The sequence below is a fragment of the Symphalangus syndactylus genome, chromosome 2, assembly GCF_028878055.3.
Source record: "Symphalangus syndactylus isolate Jambi chromosome 2, NHGRI_mSymSyn1-v2.1_pri, whole genome shotgun sequence".
NCBI classification, from domain to species: Eukaryota; Metazoa; Chordata; class Mammalia; order Primates; family Hylobatidae; genus Symphalangus; species Symphalangus syndactylus.
In genome coordinates, this window is record NC_072424.2 from 40,733,700 (window position 1) to 40,747,815 (window position 14,116).

General features: G+C 51.6%; 1 protein-coding gene and 1 pseudogene across 1 annotated transcript in view; one reads left to right on the top strand and one right to left on the bottom strand.

Moving 5' to 3' along the window:
• CRTAC1 (cartilage acidic protein 1) overlaps window positions 1–11,952 on the top strand; it is a 165,538-nt gene extending 153,586 nt beyond the window's left edge. The window contains exon 15 of the mRNA XM_055252946.2: window positions 11,238–11,952. Coding sequence (XP_055108921.2) covers window positions 11,238–11,404 — 167 coding nt within the window. The 3' untranslated portion in view covers window positions 11,405–11,952. The remainder of the gene's footprint in view (window positions 1–11,237) is intronic.
• On the bottom strand, window positions 5,921–10,635 carry LOC129467994 (uncharacterized; annotated as a pseudogene).
• Window positions 11,953–14,116: the final 2,164 nt, after the last annotated feature.

Below are 14,116 nucleotides of genomic sequence, written 5' to 3' on the forward strand. Positions count from 1 at the left end.
CATTACCTACCCCCTGCCAAAAAAAAACAGAGCCTCCTCATTGAGCTAGCAGTACAGGCTTTTTGAGCAGGTGCCTCAAATTCAATGCATCTACTGGTCTGTGCTATACAAGCCACAGATTTGTGGGTGCAAAGCCACCCCCAAGCTACCCAGGCTCAGCATTACCATTCCCCTCTTTCTTCCAATCCCTTTCTCTGAGACCCGTGGGAGCCCAAACCGTTCCGTCCCCTCCTGCGCATAGATAAGTCTGTCTTTTCCCTGTCCCTTAGCCCCACCTGGGCTCCTGACATCTTTGTTGGCTTATGCTACACTTTAATTTGTAACAAAAATAGCAAATGCCTTTAGGGGCAGTCAAGTAATGAAATGGACCCAGAAGGGATTATGCAAATGGAGGAGCTGGTGCCCCACCTGCCTGCACCAGGCAGCCACGACTCACTCCAGCAGGAAGGTGGGCCAGTGCTGCCACAATTCCCCATTTTTCAAGAAAAAAGAAATAATAAGAATAAAACCATTTTTATTCTGCTCAAGAATACTCCCTCTTCACAGGCACGTACCCCTTAACATGACAATAATAGCTTACATTTAGTGGGCTTGGCGTGTCTGGGTTGAATCTAAACTCTTTACAATAATCAACTCGTTTAATCCTCATAATAATCTCAAGAGGAAGGTACTGTAATTATCCCAGGTTTACAGATAAGCTAAATGGTTTGTGCAGGGTCATACAGCCCAGATAGATGAAGGCAGGACTGGATCCCAGGAGTCTGGCTGTCAGCTGGCACTCTCAACTACCACTCGCTTCTTCATTTGGGATGGTGAATTGGTGTAAGCAAAAGCCATAGTCGCTCATGCTGCCCAGGATCAAGAGCAGGATTGGGAGGAGAAAAACGAAGCCCCTGGAGGCCTAGTGATCTGAAATAGTCCTCCCCACGGTCACGTTTAAGTCTGCAAGAAGAGGTGGCAGTGCTTGCTCATGTCGAGAGTCACCAGGCGGGCTCGGCCAACCTTCGCTGAGGCAGAATGGTAAACCATCCACCAGGCCTCTTCAAGCATCTACACGGTTGCCAACCCTACTCTGGGAAGGTGCCATTCTGAGGGCCAGGAGTTTGATTATGTGTCACTCTGGCTGCTATGGCCCCCTCCCAGGGTCTGGGCATCACACCCAGACCAGTGCCACTGGACCTCGGCCCAAGCAGGAACTCCGCTCCAGACTCCAAGAGCCCCGTGGAGACAGGAAAATGAGCGCTTCATTTTTGCAGGGAGCCAGCCAAGTTCTTCCAACAGATTCCAGGCTGATACCTCCGCCCAGACTTCCAGCCCATAAGGCAAACCAAGCCCCTCCCTGCCTCCCTGTCCCAAGGGCCAGCCTTCTCTGAGGCCAGAACACCAGCCACAGGGGCCAGGAACCTGCCAGGGGTTGCTGTTGTGTCTCTGTAGCAACAGGCACATCCTGGAAGGAAGGCAAGAGAACATGGGCTGGTTAACACCACAGATGACGCCAGCCTCTCCCACGGTGGCTTGTCCTCTAAGGAACTACTGTTGACAGTGAAGTGGTCAAAAAACAGGCCACCAGAGGGAAAATGAGACGCAAGAGAGAAGAAAAACATCCTCCAGGAAAGCAGCTAACATTTATGCAATGCCTGCCATATGCCAAAAACTTTACATCCATGTCTCCATGAATCCTCACACCCATCCCAGAATATAAATGTTATTAGTCCATTTTATTACCAGAGAAACTGAGGCTCAGAAACAGCAAATTACGCAAAGTCACATAGCTAGCTGAAGTGGCAAGAGCTGTAATTCAACCTCATGACTAGCTCCAAAGCCTGGGTTCTTAAGCCTTATGCTGTGCAATCTCTAGGTAACTGACACTGGGGAAGTTATTTAACCAGTTGTTCATGTGATGTACAGTGACTGAACGCCTACTGTGTGCTGGGTGTTGTTCTAGTGGCTTGGGATATACATCTGTGAACAACACTGGCAAAGGTCCCTGCCCTAGCAAGACGTGGCAGGCACTAAACAATATCCAGAATAAGGAAAGTCTGTAGCATGTTGGAGCATGATACTTGCTATGGAGGGCTGGAGAAGAGTAACATCAAGGCCATCTGGGAGGGCCAGGATGGAGGCGGAATGCCATTTTAAATAGCGGCGGGGGTAGGGGGGCTCCCTGAGGAAGAGGCATTGAGCAAAGACTTAAAGTAGGTAAAGTGTCTTTGAACCTCAGTTTTCCCATCTGCAAGATGGGGATAATACCTCACAGAGTTTATTATATTAGACTTGACACAGTGCCTGGCACATAGAAAGCCCTCAACAAATTAGAGATACTATTATTAAGTAGCCATGTTCAGGATGGAGCCCCGGGCCCATTCAGTGCCAAAGCTCCTGTGCTTCCCGGTGCACCCTGCTGCCACCCAGGACACCTGCAGTGAGAGAGATGGGGAGGACGGGGCCACCTCTGGGGAACTGACAGATTCACCAGAAAAAGATGGCAAATGGCCATAAGGGGCAGAGCCAACCTTCCTGGGGCCTGGGCCGTGCTGTGTTCAGCTGAATTCTCACGCGGTGCCATTCCCAGAAAGAACAGTCATAAAACAAGGTGGACTGAGCTGGGCAGGCATGGCATGGACTGGGCCATACAGAGTAGAGGTCACCAGGAGCTAGTGAGTTGGCCTGGGAATTTGGCCCTCAACAATCACAGAGTCCTAGAGCTTTAAATCCAGGAACACCTGAGAAGTCAAGTCCTGTTCCCTCCTTTTCAGACGTGGAAACCAAGGCCCAAAAAGGAGCTGCAACTTTCCCAAGGCATCTGCACCCCCATCTGGTCCTTTTCCCTGCCCGGGCTGTCGGCTGCTCCTCAAAAGAGCTCAGCTCCAGGCTGCTCCCAGCACCCTTCTCCAGAAAGCTCCAGGTATTCCAGAAGCCCAAGTGTATGAACAAGTTAAGGAATAAGAGAGGCAGTGCTTATCCTTCCCACTTCGCTGACATGGAAACTGAGTCAGGATACGTGCCCATCAAGTAACAGAAGAACCACACTTGGACCTTAGAACTCAGCTGGGATTAAATACAGATCTGAATGGAGGTCCCGAGTGCAGAGAGGAGCCTGCTCAGCTGTGAGAAGGGAGGCAGGGTCAGGAGAAGGGTGCGGCAGATGGAGAATCTGTATCACCCATTCCCAGAACTTCCCACCCAGAACCTCATGCCCTCTGCCTGCCTGCCAGCAGGAAAGCAGTCTGGGGCCAGAATAATTCCCCTAAAGGTAGCTGGTTCTCATTCTTCATGGCCAGCCCCAGAGCAGCCAGGAAGGATCTCATCCCCTAGAGTCATTTAATGCACCCTCCCCACAAATCTAAGGACTAACTTGCCTCCCTCCACCCCAGACCTGGCTGTAGAGCTCCTGGAATAGGAGAAAAGCACATCCTCGTTCCCCAACTGCTTGTGGAGACCATGGCAGAAGGACAAGTTTAGGCCAAAGGAAGGAAAGTGAGCCAAACATACGCCCTCTCTGCAGTTCAGATCCCCAGACTCAAGGTTTAGAGCCCTCGAAGGCTGACACAGAGGAAGGAGAGGGAGAAGGAAGCCTGGGGCTGCCCTCGGGGCACCCAGTCATTGGAAAGTCTCAGCGCCTCCTCCCACTGCCGAAGGTGTCTCACATGTGCCAAAATGCCATGTTCGTTCTTAGAGCTGTGCACAAATCCTATGGCCCTCCCCTCTACCTTCCTTTCACCTGTCCTTAAAATTTTCCCTTCACACTGAAACTCTGGGATCAAATGGACTTGAAATCCAGACCCTCCACCCAGGCATTCAGAAGTGGCCTTAAGAAGTTATTTCATCCCTGAGCCTCAGTTTCTTCATCCACAAAATGGAGGCAGTGATAAAATCCTCGTAGAGTTGTTGTGAGGCTTCATCGTGCCTATAAGGTACTTGCTGCAGTGCCTGACTGATGAAATGCAGATATTGTCATAAAATCTGTACCGGGACCTTTAACCTCCTGGTTTCACTTCCAGCAATGCCTGACTCTACAACAATCCATAAGCCATTAGCTGGGGCAATATTAGACCTATAAGGATTCTTCCCAACAAGACACATCCATCACTCAGAGTTACAAATGTGGAGTTCATCTGGGGACTGGGATAACAGAGCATCGTCCCTTTGAAGAGCTCCAGCCCTATATTTAGATCTGCACTGGGGAGCCCAGGGGCAATCGGTACCCATCCATTCACCTGCCTCTCCAGGGTCTGCGGGCATCCATCTCAAGCCAGGCAGGCCTCTCGCTCATCTCTGATCTATCAGTCATCTCTCTACACCCATCTTCTCTGTATCCATCCACTTATCCAGCCAGCCAGCCAGCCAGCCAGTGATTCACTCACAGTAATTCACTCTCTAGGGCCTGAGGCCCAGATCTCTCAGGCAAAGAATTCAGCACCAGAGGGTTTCCCCACCTCAAAATGGTGTTTGGGGAGTGTCAGGCAGGGCCGACTGGGGTGGGACACACGCTTCCTCCCCTCCTCTCCCAGGATAGGTAGAGGTCATGAGCAGAGCCACAATGTCACAGCCAGGGCAACATCACTGAGAGCTGCTGCCCAGCTCAGGGGGTAGCCTGGGGTCACTGCATGCACCCTTTAACTGAGTTATAAGGTGACCACTTGCAGGTGAATTGTATCCTTCAGTGACCACTGCCTGTCTGCATGGTTCTGAGCTGCTTCTCAGTGGCACATTGCCCCAGGGGTCTGCAGATGACACATCTGTATAGGCTTGCCTCTTCCCGCCAGCCTGAGATGGGCAGCATCTTCCATTCACCTGGCCAGGGCCAGGCCCTGGAACAAGCACTCAGGACAGGGGAAGGTGGGGGTGGGAGTGGGGGAGTGAGTAAGACAGGCTCCCTGCCCTTGAGAAGTGTACTGATTAATTGTGGGCAGCAGGGAAAAGGAAGCTCGCCATCTCTGAGGTCTTGTAAGCTGTGTGTAAGCTTGTGTGTAAGCTTGTGTGTAACATTGCCCCCTTCTTGGGGCCTCACTCAGCACTGTTCTCAGGTGATAGCTGGTTCCCAATCACTTTTCCATTACAGAAATCGATAATTTGAATTACTCCAAAATAACTAGTACCTTCATGCCCCTGCAAAGCTAATTTTTCTGGGAATGCATTTGCCCACTAGTTTCTCTCTGGTCTGGAATCTGTCTTCTGTCTTTATGAGTCAATCCAGGTAGAACAGTCTCTCTTCTCCCACGTCTCATTCTTGTGGCAGAGTGAGAGTGGGATTTGGAGTCAGAGACTTAAGTTCAAGTCTTTGCTCTGATACTTACTAGCCCTTGTCAAGCTACCTAACCACCCAGAATGTCAGTTTCCTCATCTGTAAAATAAGATTTCAACACCCCAGTGTTCGAGAATTAAATGGATTAATAACGTACATGAATGTTCCTGGCATTTATTAGGGAATCAGTGAACCCTTGGATAAATATCTGTTTATTCTATGCCAGAATCTGAAGCCTGCTATAAATCTGTATCATGAGGCCATCATATAACGAGGTCCTAGTATCACTTCTGCAATAACAATAATATCTTACATTGGAGAAACAGATGATTATTTATAAATATGCACATTCTCATAATGACAAAGCTGAGACTCAGGAAAGTTAAGTGAATTGCTGGGGGTGGGAAGGGGGGCAGCTGACACAGCCCTCTGACTCTCTTCACACTTTCCCACTTCCTCCATTGTCCCTGATTCAAAACCCAGCGCAGCTCCAGGATCCTCACGTGAAGTTCTGCTGTCCGGCAGACGCTGAAATGACAGGCCCTTTGAACATCCTCTTGGAGGAAGAGTCGTAAGCTTGGTGCAGGCTGCCCTTGGCACTGCCAGGAGAATAAATCCTCCTAGAAGTCGCCCGAGAAGGGTCATGCGGAAACCTCCAAAGGCTGGGCTCTGAAAGGAAGGAAAGAAACCGACATCACCAAGCATCCCTTTCATGCCAAGCACATTCATGGCCAGTTTCTCACTGACTCCTCAAAACCAATTGTTCTTAACCTTTTTAGGGGGTTGCATACCCCTTTGAGAATCTGCTGAAAGCTGTAGATGCTCTCCTCAGATAACGACACATGATATGCACATGAATGCAGTCAGGTCGAGGTTAAGAACTCCTGGTGTGAACCTGGGCTGTTTTCAGATTTTCTTAGGCATCAGAGACCTTCCCTTTTAGAGGCCCCACCCACAGCAGAGCAGACATTACATTTTCACACACACACACACACACACACACACGTAACATCACACACACACACACGTAACATAGAGTTGCAGTTGTCTGTTAGGCATATGTGTTACAATTCCAGATATTTAACAAAACATTAATTTCAAGTCTGTCCTTTCTTTTCCTATTTTGTAGCCAACAGGCTTTTTTGGTGAATTTTATTGAAATATGTCACCACTACAGACAAATACATAGCTCCTAAGTATACAGCTCGGTGAATTCTCGTGAAGTGAGCACCTCTGTGTAACTGGCACTCTGGTCAAGAAACAGAACATCCTGAGCTCCCAGAAGCTCCCCAGGTCCCCATCCATTCGCTACCCCCGACCCAGGGTAATCTTGATCCTGACTCCCAATCAAAGGCTAGTTTGGCCTGTCTTTCAGTTTCGTATAAGGGGAATCACATGGTGCATATTCATTTTTGTGTCTGGCTGCTTCTGTGGAACCATAAACTTCTTATTCAGGTCTCAGGCATTTTCAGAGGTGTATTAAAGGCTTATAAGCTGTAGGTACTGTCAAAATCATGGATTCTCAGCCTTAGCTTCACATTAGAATCACCAGGGAAACTCTTTAAAATCCTGATGCCCAAGCTGTCCCCCAAAACAATTAAATCAGAATCTCTGAGGATAGGATCAGGCATTGGTGATTTTTCATGCTCCCAGGTGACATCCATTGCCACCAAGGTTGAACACCTCAGGTCTAAACAACTCTGTGAGATATTAGTCTCGCTATTTTACAACTGGGGAAACTGAGGCTCCAAGAGTCTTCGTCTGTTAATGTCATGAAGCCAGAGCTCAAATTCAGATCTGATGTGGAGTGGTGTTTGCCTTGCCTTATCCCTGGGTGAATAGTAAAGCCCAAACCAGGTGGTGATGCCTCCTGCCTGGGACCCCCTCATTGTGAGTCCTTCTAGAGGTGTGGAGAGGGATGTGGAGTTTCCCAGGCTTGACAGCCCAGGGGCTGGCCCTAGGGAGAAAGTCACCGGACTCCACCTTTGCCCCTCACCTCTGGAAGCCACAGAAAAGTCCCTGCGGGTGGCAGTGGCTGCCAGCTGGGGAGCCGTGGGGGAAGTGTCACAACAGCCATAGTTCTTTCTGCCTCCACCTTTGATTCCCCGAGTGCAGTGCATAATTCTGCCACTCAGTGGCACCTCGAGCTTCTGTAAATCCTGTGGTTTCACACACACTGGGCCTGTGGCCAAAGGAAGGAAGGCAGACAGCAGGGTGCTGGCGCAGGGAGAGGAGCGTGTGCAGCGGGAGCTTCCTGAGGCATGCCTGGGTGGCTGGGGCCTCACTTGGGACCTGGGGGACAGTCTGGCCGAGGCTGGAGCTGCTCCTGGGTCTTGACGGGGCCTGTCCCTGGCTGGCAAGGTGGGTGCAGGGACATGGCTGCAGCCAGACCCCAGAGAGACAGGCCACTGCCTGTAACTAAGCCGGCAGAGAGAAACCACACCTCCCCAGGCTCACAATGAGTCGGGTCCCCCACTACCCTTCACCGGGCTGCCTCTGGGTCCCGCATGCCTGCGAGCACAGCCCATGCACACTCCCATGATGCCCTGGAAGTGGAGGTGCCAGCCCAGCCTCAAAGCCCAGGCATAGCTCCAAGTCCTTCCCTGGGAATCTGCCTGATCCTAATCCCAGGACAGCTGAGGCCCTCAAGCTGCTAAGCGGCCTCCAAGGCTGGATCTGTCTTCTTCCTTGCAGTTTGGAGTCAGATTGCCTAGATTCAAAGCCAAGATCTGCAACTTCCCAGTTACTTAACTTCCATGAGCCTCAGTTTCCCCATATGTAAAATGGGAAATAAGAATCCATGCCATGGAGGGTTGCTGTGAGGATCGAATGACTAATTATGTATAGAGTCTTAGCCTAGTGCCTGGCACATAGGAAGTGCTAAATAAACGTCAGCTACTATTATTATTACGATTACCATTTGAAAATGGAAGGGTTGAATGCCTCTCAGTCAGATAAGCACCCGGATTTGGTTTTACCAGTTTAGTAAATCTTCTCCCCTCCCCAGGACCTCCTCTCTAGAAGAGCTGAGTTTGGGTTCAAATCTGGCCTCGAGGTAGAACAAACTTCCTATCCCAAAACAGAATGAACCTGCCCTCATATTAGAGAACACCCTCACCTGTGGCAACCCACACATGGCCCAGGTTCCAGCAGAGGGAGTGAGTCCAGGCTGCACACAGTTCAGGCAAGCACCAAGCTGCCCTTAGCGGCAGTGAGAACAAACATGAGAACCACCCAGAGGGGACTGCCCAGCCCCCACCCAAGAGGCTGGAGCCGTTGTCCCCACAGTCTGATGAGCCCCTCTCTGGGAACAGGCCTGAGTGTGACCCCAGTCTCCCTGCAGCCTCAGGCAGCTTCCCACCTGGGTGCCATCCCTGTGGTAACAGAAGGGGCACTGAGTCAGGATACCTGGGTTCCAAGCTTGGGCCCTGTTACCATCAACCAGCTGTGTGGCCTGGGGCAAGTCACCCACCCTCTCTGGACCTCTGTGACAGGATTCAAGTGATCTTTAAATCCCCTCCCAGCTCTAACATATGGTTTTAGCAAAGTATCTGGCACATAGTAGGTGCTCAATAAATTATAAAATTCAAGCCACAACTCTGCTAGATTCCAACATCCAGCTACTTTCTCCATACTTGATCTCGGCCAAAAGGCCGAGAAGTGATCATCCAGCTACTTTCTCATCTTCAGTACTGAATGACCTGAGTGATCCAACTCCCAACAGGACCCAACCCAGGGGAAGAGCTCAAGAATTAAGGATTTATTGATATCATTAATTGATTACTTTTGGCCTGGCTTTCAGTCCAACCTGTTCCCCCACCCAAGGCTACAAGTGCCCCAAAGATTCCAGATTAGAGGTGCTGAGGTGTCTGCCTCCCCAGTAGACTACAAGCTCCAAGAAGACAGAGTTCATCCTGCTCCCCATGTCAGGTCCAGTTCAGGCAGCCGAATATCCCCTCATGTGGTCCTGGGGCATAGAACTGACCCTCCATCGTCATGGGGCAGAGAAAGCATCACAGAGCTTCACGCTGGGCAAGTTCTTTTATTGGAAAAAGAAAAAATAAAAGGCCATAGCACTGCCTGTGCCCAGCCCTCCCATGGGAGATGCACAGGTCAGACACAATGCCCAGCCCCACAGGGGCCCAGGGAGGGCATAGGCCGTGGCCAGGGGCTGCAGTGAAGCTCACTGAACTGCAGCTTTCCAGGGGTATCCTTGGACCAGGACTCACTTGGGCCCAGGACTTCCTGAGGCTGCAAGGACTAGGCTGACTCTCTGCTCTCTGGGTAGACCCTTGTTTCCCACATGCTGCTCCCATGTCTGGTAGAAAAGCAGGCCTCTCTTTGATTCCAGAGAGCTACCTCCAGTGGCTGGTCTTGCACATCCACTTCTAACACCTCCCGCCAACTGAGATAGGCAGCCCCTTTCATTTCATCTTCAGGACACCAGCCCCAGGGGCTGCTCCCATCCCACCTGCTCCTCCGGGCCTCAGAAGCCGGGCATCATTGGCTAGACATCTCCTTTCCCTGCAAGGAGGGAGTTCGCCTTTCCCCTGCAGGCTGCTGGCACCTTTGAAGGTCCATGGAAACCTCACCTACAAAGCCTTAAAGAGCCCCAGCCCCTGGGCAGGCTGAACACACAGTGTCTGTAGCCCTGTTGTCATGGGGAGCTGACAGGGGGCACCAAAGGCCACCAAAGTTTGGCTCTTCTTTGCTAGAACCCCGGCTTCTCTTCCACTAGAACATATGCAGTAGAGTATGTTCCCTGGTAGCCCTACGGGAGGGGCAAGGGGCTTTTGGACATTTACTTACAGGGGGCCAGGCTGGACCCACACAGGGAAGAAGTCACAGACCCTCAGGTAGCGAAGACAGCAGGATGCAGAGAAGCAGTCGTTGGCCTAGCAGCCAAGGGGAACACACAAACACGCTCACACACACAGGCACTCACCTGCATACGTACACACTCATACACATGAACACTCATACACACATGCTTGTGCTCACACTCATAGAAATGCACATCTGTGCACACGTGTGCACATGTACTCATACACACACAGGTGTGCTTACAAATGCATCCACATTCATACACGTGTGCACTGGTGCACACACATGGGCTCACACACAGGCATGCTAACACACGCAGACTCACACATTTATGCACACTGCACTTACACACATGTGCACTCACACATACATTCACATGTGCATACACACAGGTTCTAATCTCAGGAAACTGGCTCTAGTTCAGGAGATTCAGGCCCCACATGGCTACATCTCTTCACGGAGTTTCTCCAGATCCCCATATTACCTCCCAGAGCCCCAGGCTGTGTGCCCCACAACCAGCACCTGGCAGCCTGCAAAGTCTCAAAGTTGGATGCTTCTGGCAAGGCCGAGCGGGCCTCTAGCTCTGGCTGCAGGACAGGAAAGCCATAGGTCTAGAAGAGGTCAGGAGTGGGCTGAACAGCTCCCAACCACGGCACCCGTCTCCCCACACCTTGAATTTGGTGGAGGCAGGATCATAGACAGGCCAGGGCCCTGCAGGGGCATGAGAAGGAACAGATACTGGGAGACAGCCATGGGAGAGAGTCCTGGTGGATATGAGTTTGGGGATGAGGGGTCATGCAGTGTGGGAGTCCTCTATGTGGCAGGCCTGGGCCCCCCTCGCAGGGTTGGAAGAGGGGCTGTGGAAGAGAGGGGCCGCCTAGGTTGTGTTCTCCCCACCCTGGCCTTCCTAGGAAGATCTGTCTCTGTGTGGCCCAGACCAGCCCCATCCGGAAGGGAAAGCCCCCAGGTCAGGAAATGGACTGATCCAGCCAGGGGTGAGGGACAGGGGGCATAGGTTGATGGCCCACAGGAAATATGAGGCCCGTCACCCTCCCTCCCACCCTGGGCAGCAGGGTGGGCCCAGAGAATGACTCAGAAGCGGGTGCTCTGGTAGCGCAGCCGCCGCAGGTCTGCGAGGCCCTCACTCCGGCCATACACCTCCCTACAGGGACTCTCGGCCAGTCACCGGGCCCCCGCCCCACCACCCCCACCGCTGCTGCTGCCACTGCCGCTGCTGCTGCCGCTGCTGGAGCTGCCACTGCTGCACCGGTCCTCGTAGATGGAGATCTCAATCTGGGGTCGGCGGTTAAGGACAGCTGCGAGCCCAGCTGCTGAGCAGGGGTCGGACATGAACCAGTGGATGGAGTCCAGCAGGGGAGTGGGAAAGTGAGCTTGTGCTGCTGCCTAGACAGTAGGGATGTAGAGGCCTGGGAGCTAGACCCTCCCCAAGCCCATCCATGCACATTACTTAGCTAACAATTAGGGAGACTTGTAAGGCCCGGCCCTGTGCTGGGCACATAGCTGTGATCACAGCAGACAGGATCACTGCCCTGATGGCAATTACATTCCAGTGGGTCTAATGACCATATCTTAGGACACAGATGTGCCCAGGGAGGTGGTGTTACTGCACAGGAAGTATGAGGACTTTAGTGTCCTGCGTTCAAATCCTGACTCAGGCACCCACAAAGCCATGTGACCTTACACCAGTCACTTAACTTGTTAGCTATCCATTATCGCATCTGCAAAATGGGGATTAAGAATAGAATCTTGGGGTTAGTGTGGAGATTAGATTAAATGTATGTAAGACACTTAGCACAAAACCTGGCACACAGTAAAGGCTCAATAAAAACAAGTGCCTCTCACTGGGCTTTGTCAACACGTGATTCTAGGTGTTTGTGGTTTTTTGACTCTGTTTCTCCTCAGTTTTCCAGTAAACCTTATTTTTTAGCAATTCTACTCGTGTTGACGCTGCCTGGTGGGGGAGGGATTTGTGCACACCCAGATCACACTATTCCAAGTGGAGGTGGAGTCAGCAGAACCACGCCCCACCCCCTGTCCAGCCTCTCACCAGGACTGAGACCTTGGGGGAGTCACATCATCCTAGACCTCATGTCTCTCATCTGCGAAAGGAGGACAATGGGACCTGCCACAGGAGATTCCATGAGGATTTCATGACACTGTGGACCTGTAAATGAATGTGGTGATTTGCATATTCCTGGAGGGGTCTCTGTAGTTAAGGGTGAGCCTGGGCGCGATTCCTAGCTCCCACATTCACCAGCTGCACGACTCTGAGAAGGCTGCTGGGAATAATCAGAGCAACCCACCTGGTAAGATTATTATGAGAAGTACATGAATTCATATTTTCAAAGCACTTCACATGATAGCTGGCATATTCTAAGCACTGATTGCATGCAGCCCAACAAGTGCAAACCCTGAAACTCACAAAGCCTCCAATAACTTAGGGTGGTGGAAGAGGGCTGAGGACCACTGATGGGGGGATTCCTGGGAAAACCTGAGTGGAGGCCCCCAAGGTGACCTCGTTTCCTGGCAGCCTCACCAGGATCTCTACTGGTTGGCAGTCCTGTGCCCTCACACAGAATAGCCCAGAAGGATACAACCCTCATCCCACGCTCCACGGGGTCTGTGAGTAGGAGGCCTCGAGGTGCAAAGATCTTCTCATTCTGCTCCTGGATGTAGCGGGAAATCTTCTTGAGAACCTGCAAAAAGAGGAGCCAGACAAGGATGAACGTGCCGCAGGGCAGCCCTGAGGGAAGGGATGCACGGTGGGGCGGGAGGGGCCACCTTCTCGTAGTGGGTCTCCATGCAGAGGAAGATGAAGTAGGCCGTGGCGCAGGCCAGGCAGCCCTCGAGATAGGAGCTGCCCCCAATCTTCTCAGCCTCTGCATAAAAGCCGTTGAGGGTCTTCACAGTCTCTTCAAAGAGCTGCCGCTCGATCTGGAGAGGGGGACAGAGCCAGGCTGTGGTTAGCCTCCCTGGAGTGTGCACAGTCACAGGTGGGGCTGGGAGTGACAATGGTGGGGCCATGTAGATGGGGAAGATGACATTGGCACACAGGCAAGACCAAAGAGGCTGCAGGCAGAGCAGAAAGAGCACTGGCCTGGGAGTCAGGAGACTGGGGGGCCAATCCAGACCTGGCCATCAACTAACTGGCTGCGTTACCTTGAACTAACAGCTTAACCATCTAGGCTTCAGTTTCCTCATCTATAAAATGGGAAAAAGAATGGCTGCTTGTCCTTCCTTGGAAACAGGAAACTCCCATGATATCCTAGATGTTTTCTGCAGAAGATCAGAACAAGTAGTCTAGTGACTTTGACACGTCCCATCTTGCTGGTTGTGAGAGAGCTCAGGACTAGATTCATAGGGGTTCTCCATGTTTGGATGGGGCTGCATGAGACTGCTTCAGTGAGACCTCAGGGGCATCTCTCCAGGAAGGGGCATTTCCTTCTAGCTCATAGGTCATCCACAACACCACTGCCCTGTGTGTTTGGATATCTGAGAAGCTGTCCTGCCCGTTTCCATAATAGGAATAGCTAATATGTATTAAGCACTTTCTATGTGCCAGGAAATGCACCCTTTCATTTAACCCTCATAACAATTCTAAAAGAAAAGTACTACTGCCATCCCCATTTTACAGGTGAAGACTGCTCTGTGGTCCTAAGACCACGCGGACCACGAACTGTTCTGTGGTTCCAGCTGCCACCGTCTCTGGCCCCTTCACTGGCCTCGCTGCCCCTGCTCCTGCCCTAACTTCCTGTTAAAATCAGATTATGTCACAGCTGTGATCAAGAGCTCCCACAATCTTCCCATCTCTCTGCAAGTTAAATCCAAGAAGTCCTCACAATGCCCGCTAGGCCCTCCATGGCCCAACCCTGCTACCCCTGGGACCGTCTCCTCCTCTCCTCCTCACTCAGTACCCCTGCTTCTTGAAATTTCCTCAGGCCCTTTGTGTCTGTCTCCTTAGCTGCCACACTTTCCCCTGCAGGCTGCCATGACACCCTTAATACCCTTGGGTCTCACCTTATTCAA